General features: G+C 35.8%; 1 protein-coding gene across 4 annotated transcripts in view; it reads right to left on the bottom strand.

Annotated features, from left to right (window-relative positions):
* Positions 1–15,941, bottom strand: part of PPIG (peptidylprolyl isomerase G) — a 50,229-nt gene that overhangs the window by 21,578 nt on the left and 12,710 nt on the right. For 3 of the 4 annotated variants that reach the window (XM_012781897.3, XM_012781898.2, XM_076005638.1), the window contains exons 2-8: positions 13,295–13,372; positions 13,135–13,209; positions 12,071–12,178; positions 11,409–11,453; positions 9,344–9,431; positions 3,335–3,364; positions 3,105–3,244 (exon numbers count right to left, since the gene is read on the bottom strand). In XM_012781897.3, the coding sequence (XP_012637351.1) occupies positions 3,105–3,244; positions 3,335–3,364; positions 9,344–9,431; positions 11,409–11,453; positions 12,071–12,178; positions 13,135–13,209; positions 13,295–13,355 (547 nt within the window). In that variant the 5' untranslated portion in view covers positions 13,356–13,372. Of the gene's footprint in view, positions 1–3,104; positions 3,245–3,334; positions 3,427–9,343; positions 9,432–11,408; positions 11,454–12,070; positions 12,179–13,134; positions 13,210–13,294; positions 13,373–15,941 lie in introns of those variants that run through there. The other variant, XM_076005639.1, reaches the window with a different exon arrangement.

Here is a 15,941-nt window from a genome sequence, read left to right as displayed (position 1 = left end):
TTTTAGTACCCAAAGAACATTTACATCAAATCTACTAAAGAGTTTATGATTACCATTTATGGTTTAATATGTGAGCTTTTTATTACCTCATTCTCTTTCTGAATATATAAACCACACAGCGTCCTTAATATTTATAAGTAGTGATTAGATCCTAACACGAGACCATAGAGACTAAAATATAAGGAAAAACATCAGTTGTCAAGTAAAGAATAAAAGACCCCTTTTCACTACTGCAGTTGACAAGTCTTTAAAAAAAACACAACAACAACAGATATTCTAGATGACATGGGAAAAAGTAATGCCTTAAACTAAAATATTCCAAAGTTTAAACATCACTAGGCCCAGGGTTTAAAACTTGCAAATATTATTATAGATTACTTTTTAGTGTTTTTCTTAAATGTAAATAAATGCATTCTTTACTGAATCTTTAAAAAAAAGGGGGGGGGCATACATTACACCTGTTGTTTGTAGGATAGATAGCCAGCCTCATGTACATCAAGAAGTTTTATGACAGAAGAAAATAAAATCATCAGAATAAAAATGGAATGCAGAGATAAAAAATTTGAAAATAAGCATTTGCTTTCTCTATGCCAATGTTGGGTCTTTTCAAATTAAAACAAAACAAAATGTGCATATTTCTAAATATTATAAAGCAAATCAGTCCACCTAAAAGGTGAGAGGAGAATGAATTTTCCACTTAGGGCAATTCTGAAAGAAATGTTAAAGACATTTAAACTTTAACAAACCAGTAACATATAAAAGAAAAAGTGCTAGATCTCAAACTTGGATTTGAGGCCTAGTTCCCTGACATGGCAATAACTTCATCTCTATTTTCTTCTGTAAAATGGGGAATTATTACTATAGGATTATTGCGAGGATTAGAAAAGATTATAGATTACTCTCATATTTGCTAACTCTAAGAAACTAACTACTGATATTAATATTCCCTAAGACTAGTAAGAATAGAGTCAGTTTAATGTTTTATTGCTTTCTATACAGGTTTAGAGATTTCACTCCATTACTTTTAGAGTACCAGATCCAACATCTGTAATAAACGGCAGTAGTCACATATTTCAGATATAATATAAAGATTTCAAATATTTACTTAAAACAAAGTTCTTATCATTTCAAATAATATTTCAAATTACTCATGTTAGCTTCCAATGGTCTGGTCTAAATAAAAGAAGTTTCTCAAACAGGTAGGATGCTTCTGAATCTAAGCAGTGCATAAAGAGCAAAAAATTTATTCACTCTTAATCTATCTTACTCTCTTTAATTGCCCTTCATCACCCCATTGTTTCTTTCTCTAGAAGAATATTTATTTACACCATGCTGTATAGACAACTTTGGTTTAAAAAACCCCCAAAAACCCAGTGGAAGCAAAAGGGCAAATTATTAACAAGAAAAAGTCAAGTGGTTCCATGGTAAATGAACAAAGTAAGAAGTAGGGTAAAACATATTTAAAAACACAAAATTGCCAAGCACACAATGGGGAAGGACAGTCTCTTCAATAAATGGTGTTCGGACAACTGGTAATTCACATGTAGAAAATTAGACCCTTATCTTACAACATATACAAAAATCAACTCAAAATGGATTTAAGACTTAAACATAAAAACTGAAACTGTAAAACTACTAAAAGAAAATGTGACAGTGATATGGGCAATGATTTTTTACAAATGGGATTACATCAAACTAACAGCCTTCTGCACAGCCAAAGAAATAACCAACAGAATAAAGAGACAACCTTTGGAATGAAAGAATATTTTTGCAAACCATATACGTGATATGGGATTTAGATCCAAAATAAATAAGGAATGCAAGCAACACATTAGCAAGAAAACCACCTGATTATAAAAATGGGCAAAGAACCTGAACAGATATTTCTCAAAAGACATACAAATGGCCAAAAGGTGTATTAAAAAAATGTTCAATATCACTAATCATCAGACAAATGCAAATTAAAACTACAATGAGGTATCAACTCACACCTATTAGAATGGCTATTATCAAAAAGACAAAAGATAACAAGTGTTAGAGAGGGTGCAGAGAAAAGGAAACCCTTGCACACTGTTGCTAAGAATGTAAATTAGTACATTATGGAAAATGGTTTGAAGTTTCCTCAAAAAACTAACAGAACTACTTATGATCTAGCAATCCCACTACTGGGTGTATATGCAAAGGAAATGAAATCAGTATGTCAAAGAGATAGCTACACTCTCATGTTCACTGCCACATTATTCACAATAGCCAAGATACAGAATCAATCTAAGTGTTCATCAATGGATGAACAGATTAAAAAAATGTGGTATATATATACACAATGGCATACTATCCAGCCTTAAAAAAGAATGAAATACTCTCATTTTCAGCAGCATGAATGAACCTGGAGGACATTATGTTAAGTGAAATAGCCAGGCACAGAAAGACAAACACCACATGATGTAACTTACATGTGGAATCTAAAAAAGTTGAACACATGGAAGTAGAGAGTAGAATGATGGTTCCTAGAGGCCTGGGGTCAGGGATGTGGATTGAAGAAATGTTGGTCAAAGGATACAAAATTTCAGTTAGATTGGAGGAATAAGTTCAAGAGACTTATTATACAGTATGATAACTATAGTTAATAACAATGTATTGCATTCTTGAAAATTGCTAAGAGAGTAGATTATTCTAATTTTATTTTTTTGGAGACAAGAGTCTCACTCTTTTGCCCAGGCTGGGCTTGAACTCATGATCCTTCTGCCTTAACCTCTCAAGTAGCTGGGACTACAGGTTCATGCCACCACACCTGGCTAGATTTTAAGTGTTCCCACCATAAAAAATGATAAGTCTGTGAGGTAATGCATATGATAATTATCTCAATTTGGCCATTCCACAATGTATACATATTTCAAAGCATCATACTGTTCATAAGTATTTATTGTATACAATTTTATAAACAAAAAAATAAAGTAGAAAAATATATAAAAGCACAAAAATAAATTTAAAAACACAAAAACCTCATTTAGATCAGCTTTAGTATGAATTTCATGCCAACTATTTAGTGTTTCTGCTTATTCTGCATGCATAAAAAATTTTCAGAAACACGTATGTGTTCTTACCTTTAGATTTGGGAATTAGCTCTCCACAACTGAGTATCCGTACCTCAGCAAATGGTTTGCTAGCTGCATCTGTTTTCTGGTTTTCTATCTCTCTTACAACTTCTTGACCAGAGATCACTTGCCCAAAAACAACATGATGCCTACAGAATCAAGCAAAGATGATTAAATAAAAATTTCTTATTTTAGTATTAACTTCAATCAGGTTGTAAAATAAGTAAAATAATATTTACCCATCTAAATGAGGAGTTGGTTTTGTTGTTCTTTTGGAAGTCATCAGATAGAAGAATAAAAACAAAGTCAGAGAAAAACAAAGTTAGCATCTCTAAAAAGGAAAAGAAAATAACTGTATTGGAAACCACAGTTGAAAACAAAAAAATCATATGCTATCTTACCATAATAGAATCATATTACCTTAACCTTAGGTAGAACAGGATGCACTATGTTTTCCACATAACATATTTTTCAAAACTTGTTCTGATTATAAAAGCAATAGCTACTCATTGTTAAAAACTGGATATAATTAAAGTTGACATTTTGGTGTTATTCCTGTTTCTTGCATATAACTGAGTTCTTAGTGAATATTTGTGGTTGTATAATATTCTTCTATATAGACATATCAACATTTATTAAACCGTTCACCAGCTTATGGATTTAACAATAGTGCTATTCAATCTAAATATTTTAAATAGTTAGAGTGTGGTCATATTCTGATGGTCTTCAGGCATACTCTTTTAGATCTCACAGAATTGGTCCACACCATGTTTACAAATTTGAAAATTAGCTGCCAACATTTAAACTTTCAGATACTTTCACATAAAAATCACAGTTCAGACCTCTCTGGAAAACCTGAGAGTGTGGTATCTGGCTTATGGCAATAGTTGGCCAGAGCCGAATATTCCTGTCTCGGATAAATAGTTTGGTTTCTTGTCCAAGCAGGTGTTATTTATGTTACTTGCCTTGCCTAGGCTTTTGAATTTGTTATCCCTGACATAAAGTAAACTTCATGATGAAGAAAGAGACCTGGATTAGAACTTAGAACAAAACCTAAAATTAGCCTTTTTTTTGGAGACAGTCTCGCTTTGTTGCCCAGGCTAGAGAGTGCCGTGGCGTCAGCCTAGCTCACAGCAACCTCAAACTCCTGGGCTCAAGCAATCCTGCTGCCTCAGCCTCCCGAGTAGCTGGGACTACAGGCACGCGCCACCAAAGCCCGGCTAATTTTTTCTGTATATATTAGTTGGCCAATTAATTTCTTTCTATTTATAGTAGAGACGGGGTCTCGCTCAGGCTGGTTTCGAACTCCTGAGCTTGAGCAATCCGCCCGCCTCGGCCTCCCAGAGTGCTAGGATTACAGGCGTGAGCTACAGCGCCCGGCCAAAATTAGCCTTTTTTGGGCAAATAAAATAATTTTTAAAAATTCCCCCTGCCAGATCTACCTTAAGTCTATGTAGTTAAGAAGACTACTACTTCAAAAAAAAATAAAAAGAAGACTACTACTTCAATGTGTACCAGACATACAGGCATAATAAAGATGGGCTTTTTATAAGATTATTTTTAAAAATCTTAACAAAAAAGGAACACAACTTAAGCTAAATCTTCCTTAAAGCAAGCATAATACTACTGAAAAAAATTATAACACATACGTGTATTTTTAGGTTTACCTAACTTGAAAGACCTACTCTTGTTTCCTCACTACTATACTATGCTTACTTGAACTTGCTACAATCACCTAGAAATGTGAAAACATTGGTATACTATATATATTTATAGAATAATATATATACTTATATTACAGATTACATCCTCATTTCACTGATTCTGTATTTGCAAGTTCTGCTAAGGCTTATTTATAACCCCAAAATTAATAATACTTGTGGTGCTTTCATGCCCGTTTGCAGATATGCACAGAGAAGTAAACAAGTTTGTTGGTAAGGACATTAAAAAATTACAACTCTTGTATACTGCTGGTAGGAATGTAGTTGCAAAATGGTGCAACTACTGTAAAAAAGTTTGGCCGTTCTTCAAAAAGCTAAACATAGAATTACCGTGTGACATGACCCAGCAATTCGACTTCTAGGTATATACCCTCCAAAAATGAAAACATAGACTCAAATACCAATGTTCACTGTAGCATTAATTGCAATGTCCAAAAGGTAGAAACAAAACAAATGTCCATTAACAGATGAATGGACAAACAAAATGTGGTATATAAATACAGTGGGGTATTATTCCACCATAAAAAGGAATGGAGGCTGGGCACGGTGGCTCACTCTTGTAATCCTAGCACTCTGGGAGGCCAAGGCAGGCAGATCGCTCAAGGTCAGGAGTTCGAAACCAGCCTGAACAACAGCAAGACCCCATCTCTACTAAAAATATAAAGAAATTACTTGGCCAACTAACAATACACAGAAAAAATTAGCCGGGCATGGTGGCGCGTGCCCGTAGTCCCAGTTACTCAGGAGGCTGAGGCAGAAGGACTGCTTGAGCCCAGGAGTTTGAGGTTGCTGTGAGCTAGGCTGATGCCATAGCACTCTAGCCTGGGCAACAGAGTGAGATTACTCTGTCTCAAAATAAAAAAAAAAAAAAAAAAAAAAAGGAATGGAGTTCTGATATATGCTTTAATATGAATAAACCTTGGTAACATGTTAAGTGAAACAAACCAGTCAAGAAAGGACAAATATTGTGTGATTCCACTTAAATAAAATATTCTGAACAGGCAAATTAATAGAGACAGAAACTAGATTGGACGTTACCAAGGGCTGGAGGGGAGGGGAAATGGTTACAGAGTTTCTGGGAGGATGACACTATTCTGGAAATAGTAGTGATGGTTGTACAATACTGTGAAAATAAACATGACTGAACCAAGCACTTACAGAAACAGCAAATCTTATAGTAAAAACTATTATTTTTATTTTTTTTTTTTTTTGAGACAGAGTCTCGCTTTGTTGCCCAGGCTAGAGTGAGTGCCGTGGCGTCAGCCTAGCTCACAGCAACCTCAAACTCCTGGGCTCAAGTGATCCTCCTGCCTCAGCCTCCCAAGTAGCTGGGACTACAGGCATGCACCACCATGCCCGGCTAATTTTTTGTATATATATTAGTTGGCCAATTAATTTCTTTCTATTTATAGTAGAGACGGGGTCTCGCTCTTGCTCAGGCTAGTTTCGAACTCCTGACCTCGAGCAATCCGCCCGCCTCGGCCTCCCAGAGAGCTAGGATTACAGGCGTGAGCCACCGCGCCCGGCCAGTAAAAACTATTAAGAAAAGATTGAAGCTCTCTAAAAACTGAAGTTTCCTTTCAAAAACAGAGTAAGTAAGGAAGGGTTACCTAGAAAATGGAAAGAAATAAGGAGAAATCAACACTTAGAAGATTCTGAGAATATACATGAAGGATTATATGAACTTAACATGGGGGTCTTGTTTAGCACAGGGAGAGTTTTATTTAAAAGAGGAAAATAAATGATATTACTCTGTGTTGTTGAAAATTTGGTAAAATTAGCCCTTACATACAACTGGTGCTAAACTATACTTCGTTTTGAAAGTCAATGTAGCAATATATATGAAAAGACTTAAAACGTGTAAATATTTCGCTAACTAAACCTCTAGCAACTTATACTAAAGAAATTTTTAAAACTGCACCAAACAATAGGCACAATATTCATCAAAGCTGTTTGGAAAACAGGAAGCACACCAAATGTCCAAATATTAGACTAATAAAGCACAGTACATTCAAATAAGAGATCAATGTGTAGTCATTAAAATGCTAATATACTTACTGATGTGCAAAGGGATTTACATTACATTTAAAAGTTGATTATAAGGCCCGGCGCTGTGGCTCACGCCTGTAATCCTAGCTCTTGGGAGGCCGAGGCGGGCGGATTGCTCAAGGTCAGGAGTTCAAAACCAGCCTGAGCAAGAGCGAGACCCCGTCTCTACTATAAATAGAAAGAAATTAATTGGCCAACTGATATATATATAAAAAATTAGCTGGGCATGGTGGCGCATGCCTGTAGTCCCAGCTATTCGGGAGGCTGAGGCAAAAGGATCACTCAAGCCCAGGAGTTTGAGGTTGCTGTGAGCTAGGCTGACGCCACGGCACTCACTCTAGCCTGGACAACAAAGTGAGACTCTGTCTCAAAAAAAAAAAAAAAAAAAAAAAAAAAAAAAAAAAGTTGATTATAAGGCCGGGCGCGGTGCCTCATGCCTGTAATCCTAGCACTCTGGGAGGCCAAGGCGGGCGGATTGCTCCAGGTCAGGAGTTCGAAACCAGCCTGAGCAAGAGCGAGACCCCGTCTCTACTATAAATAGAAAGAAATTAATTGGCCAACTAATATATATACAAAAAATTAGCCGGGCATGGTGGTGCGTGCCTGTAGTCCCAGCTACTCGGGCGGCTGAGGCAGGAGGATTGCTTGAGCCCAGGAGTCTGAGGTTGCTGTGAGCTAGGCTGACGCCATGGCACTCACTCTAGCCTGGGCAACAAAGTGAGACTCTGTCTCAAAAAAAAAAAAAAGTTGATTATAGAGCATATGCAAAAGTCCACCAACATTTTTACTACATAGAAAGATGCTCTGGGAGTAGATTTTTTTATTTTCCTGTGTTTTCTAATTTTCCTACAGCAAAGGTAATAATGTAAGTTGTTTCATTTTTAAAAATCAGAAAGACCCATATATGAGCAATTAGTTGAATAAACTCCAGTAAATGCAAACAATGAAGTACTACGCAACTACAAAAAAGAATGAAAATGATCTCTGTAAACTGATATACTCAGTGATTTCAAGGGTAAGTGACAAGAGCAAATCAGTATATATAGTATGCTATCTATTGTGTAAAAAAATACATATATATCTGCTTATGTTTGCAAAAAGAAATATACGAAAATAATCCAGAAACTAATGAGGCTGATTACTAACATGGATAGGTTGGACTGGGGTAAAAAAAGTGGGAAAATGGGAATGGAATGGAAGGGCTGGGTAGAAGTGACACTTAGAGTATTCTTTGTGTTTTGACTTTTGGAATCATGTTAGTATTTTATAAACTTAAAAAAACAACAAAACAAATCAAAAAACGTGGGAAGGAGAAATGAAATACAATTAGAAACAAATGAATCTAACATATTTCAGAGAAAATCACACAAAAAAGTACTAAGTCACTTTTAAACATGGTGTTTTAACTACTACCCTCAGTCTAAAAACAAAAATAACTATGAATAGTGAACTCTAGTCAGAGGTTCTTTTCACAGGAGTGTAGGATGGCAATTGTTCATTCTAGGATTCAGCAAATGAATAGAAACGTTGAAGACTACAGGCGCCAGACTGCTCACTGTGGAAGAAAGGAGTAATAAATATGAAATAGGGAAACACCAAAATAATCCACAGGGTGCTGACAGATTCCTCAGAGACCAGGAGAGCTCAAGGCTGTTGAAGAGGAAAGCAAATCTGTATTCACAGGGATAGGATTAAAAAATTCATATAATTTAGAGTCCTTGAAGCCAAAAAAAAAAAAAAAAAAAAATACATATATTGCTAATAGGAGATGTGGTCACAATCAGAATCAGAAACCAGTCAGAATTGGAAACCCCTAACAGATTGATTTTGGAGTTATGAATAAATTTAAGCGAGTACATGAAATCACAAATACAGAATCAGGGAATAGTGAGGACTGATTGATTGTATTTTACTCTTTGTAATTAAATAATATGTGGACAAATGCTCCATGTCAACATCCTGTTCTCATTATAATTGCCCTTCTAAATTTAGCATTCATAGAAGAAAGACTCTTGCCTGAATCAATTATTACTGCGATGATTATAAAACAGTGACTTTTCTAACTCCATCATTCCCTTTATATTTACTAGTTGACATTCCACTAAAGGGATAGCCATCCCTTCTCCCTTGTTATCTATTCATTTATTTATATCAGTGTGGAATCCTAGCTCCTATTTGATTATAAACCGATATTATCATTATTGATTTTGATGTTCAAAATGTCCTAATTTGGCTTGTCAGAACCCCTTTAAGCTGACTCCTGTGTCCTCTAGACAAGTCTCTATCATTTGAAAACTTTAGCACCGTAGTTCAATTTCCCTCAGCAGTTTTCTCCTCTTCAAAAATTCTTTATTCCCACAACAACAATTCCTTCTTCTTCATGAATTCCTCTCTATTTATTAGTCATCAATGGCAGGCACATGGAGAAAGGTAGACCAAAACTGGGATGTTTTAAATCACCAGATTATAAATACTTACATGAAGAACTGTGAACCATTTGTATCTTTCCCTCTGTTGGCCATTGACAAGAGAAATTCTTTGTTGTGTTTAACAGCAAAACTCTCATCTATAGAGAAGCAAGTTTTCAGTTACATTATAGGCATAACCTCCAAAAAATTCATTTTTATTCCTCTTCAAATCTGATGTAGTTCTTTAGTGCCAGACACAATTTAGATAACCAAGTTAGTTTATGAAAGAATAGTGAATCAAATATGAATTTTTCCTCCCATATTTTTAGATTAAAATGTTGTTAATTTTATGCCAACTGCTTATAAAACCCAAATACTATTATCAATCCCTTTTCTTTCCACTTGTATTTGTTCTTCAAAATTTTTAGAAACACAACTTAGCTTTCTTAAATAAAAAACTAAACTCTCCTTAAAAAGCAAGAGAAGGCAGGCTGGGCATAGTGGCTCACACCTATAATCCAAGTATGTTGAGAGGCCAAGACGGGAGGATCACTTGAGCCTAGGAGTTCGAGACCAGCCTGGACAACATATAGCAAGGCCTCGTCTCTACAAAAAATTTAAAGAGTAGCCAGGTGTGCGCCTGTAGTCCCAGCTACTCAGGAGGCTGACACATGAGGATTGCTTGAGTGCTGGAGTTCAAGGTTGTAGCCTACTATGATCCCACCTATGAATAACCACTGCACTCCAGCAAAGGTAATATAGCAAGATCCTATCTCTCTCCTGTTTTTTTTTTGAAACAGAGTCTCATTCTCTTGCCTGGGCTTGAGTGCCATGGCGTCAGCCTAGCTCACAGCAACCTCAAATTCCTGGGCAGCTCGGACTACAGGCACACATCACCATGCCTGGCTAGTTTTTTCTATTTTTAGTTGTTTAGCTAATTTCTTTCTATTTTTAGCAGAGATGGGGGTCTCACTCTTGCTCAGGCTGGTCTCGAACTCCTGAGCTCAAACGATCCTCCCACCTCGGCCTCCAAGAGGTCATGAGCCACTGCGCCCGCACAAGATCCCATCTCTTAAAAACAACAACAAAAAAATACGAGTCCAGATAGGATTTCTTTACATTTCACTTGTTTCATTTCTGAGCACAGAGAGGCACACATAACATTATTGAGCCTGGACTCATTAATGCAACCTCTGCCATAGAATCACTTATTGGAGGCCAGGCGCAGTGGCTCATGCCTGTAATCCTAGCACTCTGGGAGGACAAGGCGGGCAGATCACTCAAGATCAGCAGTTCGAAACCAGCCTGAACAAGAGCGAGACCCCGTCTCTACTAAAAATAGAAAGAAACTAATTGGCCAACTAACAATACACAGAAAAAAGTAGTCGGGCATGGTGGCGCAAGCCTATAGTCCAAGCTACTCGGGAGGCTGAGGCAGCAGGATTGCTTGAGCCCAGGAGTTTGAGGTTGCTGAGAGCTAGGCTGACGCCAAGGCTAGAACTCTAGCCCAGGCAACAGAGTGAGACTCTGCCTCAAAAAAAAAAAAGTTACTTACTGCAAAGAGAAGAATTTGTATTCCAATCATGGATAATTATATTAAGAACAAAACATGTAGAATCTGAAACAAAATTTCACCAAATCTAAAAACCGAAAGATGGAAAATATTAAATTATTTGCACATTAAAATGTGTGGAGTTTTCCAAATGATCTTCGTATCAATAAAAAAATTCCAGAGAGAAAACTTAAATTTGGGGAAAACATTATAACCAAAATTTTAAAATATCAAAGAGATTTCTTAAAATTTCATTGGAAAATTTTGTTATTGTTACTAAGAAATATTGCTGGATCTCCTTTAATGAAGGTTAAGATTGAGCTATAAAAGTTCCTAGTTTAACACTACAACTAAACTCTTTCAAATAGTACAATGTACAAACATCCCAAAAATAAAAAATCCATCACCATAAAAAGTATACAAACATAAAATATTTCACAAGAAAATTAACCTTCAGATTCATTTAAGGTAGCTGGATATTAACACACTGTTTAATAAATAATCTTATTGAGTCAATAGAGAAAAATCAAATAAACAGAATAAAAAAACATTAAAAACATAATTTAAATGTAAACATTTTTACCTTCAAAAAACCCTCCATAAATAGATTCCCCTCCTCGTCCATTTCCTAAGAATGAAAAACACAAACTCTTAATACTGGCAAGAAAGCGAGTTCTTCAAAGATGCTACCTGAACAATATACTTCTGAAAAAGTAGATGCTCAAATGATTCTGAATCAATAATACTCAAAGGATCATACCAAATCATAAAAGATATGGTATAACTATGACAAAGACTACTAATATACATGGAAAAAAGAACTTTCAGATGCTAAAGATGCTTATCCAGGTCTTTCAACAGGAATTAATGACTTTTCCCCAAAGTGTCTTTAAAAATACAGTTCCAATGTTTTTACAATAAAAAAAGTATAGGTAAAAATTATATTGTAGTAAGGATTACTAGTTGTGACAAAATCAAACACTTAACACTGACAGATTACTAAGAGATAAGCATAGTGTTTTGTTTTGGTATCCAGAAGCAAATTTCTTGAAATTAATTTCATGCATCAAAGGTGAAATTATTTTTATGTGCTTCCGTCTTTTATATATTTCCATGAGTACTCTTAATTGTTTGACCAAAGACTAAATGGAGTGAGAAGAAAATTGGACTAAGACTAGGGACTTGTATAACTCTGAGATCTGTGATACTTAACAAAAGAACACATGATTTTTTAAAAAGTCTCACCTTCACTGAAGTCACCACCTTGAACCATAAAATCCTTGACAACTCTGTGAAATAGACAACTCTTATAATGTAATGGCTTCTGAGTTGATTTCCCTGTCCCCTTTTCACCTACAGAGAAGAAAAATTAGCATGACATTTAGTAGAAAAAAAATCAAAGATGCAGTATTAAAGCAAATAAATGAAAACTTTTGCCCCGTAAAATATATGTCTCTTTTCAAAATACTCCTCATACTAAGAAATAAAAATAATGAAAAATCAAAATTTAAAAATAAAAAGAATAAAATATACATGTCTTGACACTTTATAGACTTCTTTAAAACAGAATTTTCAATACTTTCAGAATTTTTTTTTTGAGACAGAGTCTTGCTTTATTGCTGAGGCTAGAGTGAGTGCCGTGGCATTAGCCTAGCTCACAGCAACCTCAAACTCCTGGGCTCAAGCAACCCTACTGACTCAGCCTCCAGAGTAGCTAGGACTACAGGCATGTGCCACCATGCCCGGCTAATTTTTTCTATATATATTGGTTGACCAATTTCTTTCTTTCTATTTTTAGTAGAGACGGGGTCTCGCTCTTGCTCAGGCTGGTTTCGAACTCCTGACCTTGAGCAATCCGCCCACCTCGGCCTCCCAGAGTGTTATGGACTACAGGCATAAGCCACCGCGCCCAGCCTCCTTTCAGAATTTTTAAAAAATTCATTTAAAAACCACCCATATATTTCTGGAGAATACAGATTATTATATTCAGATAATATCCCATTACAACCAATACTTCTAAGAATTACTTTTATGCCCTAGTCAATGCTACATAATCCTCATGTGAAAAAGTTATATGCATGAAGAAATAAAAAATATAATAAATCAAAAATTAAAGCAAGTCATGCCAGGTGTGGTGGTGTACACCTGTAATCCCAGCCACTCAGAAGGCTGAGGTGGGATCACTTGAGTCCAGGTATTCAAGGCCAGTCTGGGCAACATAATGAGACACTGTCTCTTAAAAAAAAAAAAGAAAAATCAAGCCACAGTCAAGTGGGACTACTATTAGGAGAATGAAAATGTGAACAAACCTGTACAAAGACAACGAAAGTTCTCGCATGTTTTAGGGCACACATCTGAAAATAATTCAAAGACCACTCTTCCAGCTGAAAAAGAAAGTAGTTGGTTTAAACTTCTCTACTAATTTAAAATATTAAATACTTCTTTATAAACGTTAACTAATATTCTTACCAGGCTGATTGTTAATGGCAATGTCAAAAAAACATCGAGGACGCTGAACCTTTATTCCCATGGCTCCAAGACTGCAATCTATGAGTAAAATACAATTTCAGAGAAGCACACTAAAACAGCAATGATTTTTCACAAATTTCTGGAAAAATAATTCTATGGAATTTAACTAGAAATGTAGTTTGAATTTATTTTGGTATTTATTTCTGAAGTAAATCATGTGGATTATTACTGCTTTCATTTTAGAAATTAGATTGCATTTTGTGAGGCAAATAGAAAAGACTTGAAAGGTAAGTCTTAATCATTATTATGTAATCAAATTTCTATTCTATAAACCAACAACAGATTACCAACTCAAACAGAAAATTGTATAAAGTCTGTATGATTAGTGAACTCAACAGATTACCTTTAAATAGGAAAAAAAAAAAACCCAACAAAACCAAAAAACCCCCAAAACAAACAAACAAACAAACAAGAAACCCAGGGACAACTGATCTAATCCCTTAAATGAAAATGAGAGTTCTGATTAAAATGCGAGGCTTGGCTGATCCAATGGTATTGAGTTATCAGAACTTGACTAACATTAGTGTCACTGAAGTTGGTATTCAACCCCCAACTGCTAAATTTGAATGGCTAAAAAAAAAGAAAGAAAATGTGAGGCTTTAAAAAACTGAAGAAAAATATTCAAATTCCTACAATAACACCAAAAATAAATCATCTAGGAAGAAAAAAACCTGACGGCATTTTAGTGACAGCATGGTATCATGAAATGGCATGTATAGTAGGTTTACATTCTGAATAAAAACACATTTTTTTTTTTTTGATGCAAGGTCTCATTCTGTTTCCCTGGCTAGACTGCGGTGGTATGATCCCAGCTCACTGCAACCTCAAACTCCTGGGTTCCAGTGATTTTCCTGCCTCAGTCTCTCAAGTTTTAACAGCTAAGAACAGGCACGCACCATCATGTCTTGTTAATATTTATTTATTTATTGTAGAGACAGGGTCTCCTATGTGACCCAGGCTGGTCTCGAACAAACACCTGGCCTCAAAAGATCTCCAAGATCCTCTCCTGTCTCAGTCTCCCCAAGTGCCAGGATTACAGGCCTGAGTGACTGAGCCTGGCCCTTTATCCGTTTAAATTAAAATCTTTGAGATAATTGTAGTTTCACATGCAACTATAGAAAATACAGAGAGATCCAGTGTGCACTTTACCCAGCTCCCTTCAATGGGAACATTTTGCAAAATTGAGATACAATTGCACAACTATAGCATAATAGCTGTTACAATTCACCTGTTTTATTCCCATTTCCCCAATTTTACTTGTACTCAAGTTTAGTTTTACACAATTATATCACACGTGTAAAAGCAAGGGAGAGAGGCTGGGCGCAGTGGGTCACACCTGCAATCCTAGCACTCTGGAAGACCGAGGCGGGTGGATTGCTCAAGGTCAGGAGTATAAAACCAGCCTGAGCAAGAACGAGATCCCATCTCTACTAAAAATAGAAAGAAATTAATTGGCCAAATAAAAAATATAGAAAAAATTAGCCGGGCATGGTGGCGCATGCCTGTAGTCCCAGCTACTTGGGAGGCTGAGGCAGAAGGATCACTTGAGCCCAGGAGTTGGAGGTTGCTGTGAGCTAGGCTGATGCCACGGCACTCTAGCCCAGGCAACAGAGTGAGACTCTGTCTCAAAAAAAGAAAAAAAAAAAAAAGCAAGGGAGAGAAAGGGGAGGCTCAACAACCCCTTTGCCCGAATTATTAACAATTTGAAAAACACAAATTACATGCATTCATTCATTTAATGCTGATTGTGTGAAGAATTTTATTATATAAAAGATTACGCTGAGTTCAAATTCAGCCCAAGTGTTGGTATATTCACTTTTGGCATTAATGCATGGGAAAGGGGGAAAAATAATATTTTCTCATAACCTCCTCCATTTAAAAATTACTAAGAGATATAACAGACACTAGAATTTTTTTGTGCAAAAACAGCTACCTTTCAATCCTCCAACAGAAAATAGACATAGACTTCCTTAGAAGAACAAAAACCTAGCTATCTTAATATCCTGCCAAACTTGTTGCATTAAGCTTTTTTTTTTTTTTTACTTCTTCTTTCATACAATTCTGCTTGACAAGCATGAAGGATTTCAAGTGCTGCACATTTAGAATTGAGAATACTCTGAATCCATAAATCTGAGGTAATTATCCTAATCTTAAAGAAAAATTGCAGGCAGGAAGCAAGAATAAATTAATAATAATTTTAAAAAAAATAAGAAAAATATTAGGCCCAGGTGCAGTGGCTCACACCTGTAATCCTCGCACTCTGGGAGGCTCAAGGATGATCACTTGAGCCCAGGAGTTTGAGCTTGCTGTGAGCTAGGCTGATGCCACCACATTCTAGCCTGGGCGACAGAATGACAAAACAAAACAAAAGAAAAACATTAAATTAATATATAGTGCCTGATTATCTTTACCTTCTAAACAATTTTTGTAGGCCTTCTTAAATTCTCTACTTTGGGGGATAGAGGAAGAAAAGAGGAAATTTAATGATTTACTTATGTATTTTCTTCCAAAGAAACTTTTACAGGTATTTGTTTAATTACAATGTCCCAACCTTTCTATTCCTGTAGTTTGTGTCACTGTCAAAAAC

Source organism: Microcebus murinus, chromosome 8 (assembly GCF_040939455.1).
Source record: "Microcebus murinus isolate Inina chromosome 8, M.murinus_Inina_mat1.0, whole genome shotgun sequence".
Classification (NCBI taxonomy): domain Eukaryota; kingdom Metazoa; phylum Chordata; class Mammalia; order Primates; family Cheirogaleidae; genus Microcebus; species Microcebus murinus.
Note: the sequence above shows the minus strand (reverse complement) of the source record. Positions and strands in the feature narration are given on the sequence as shown.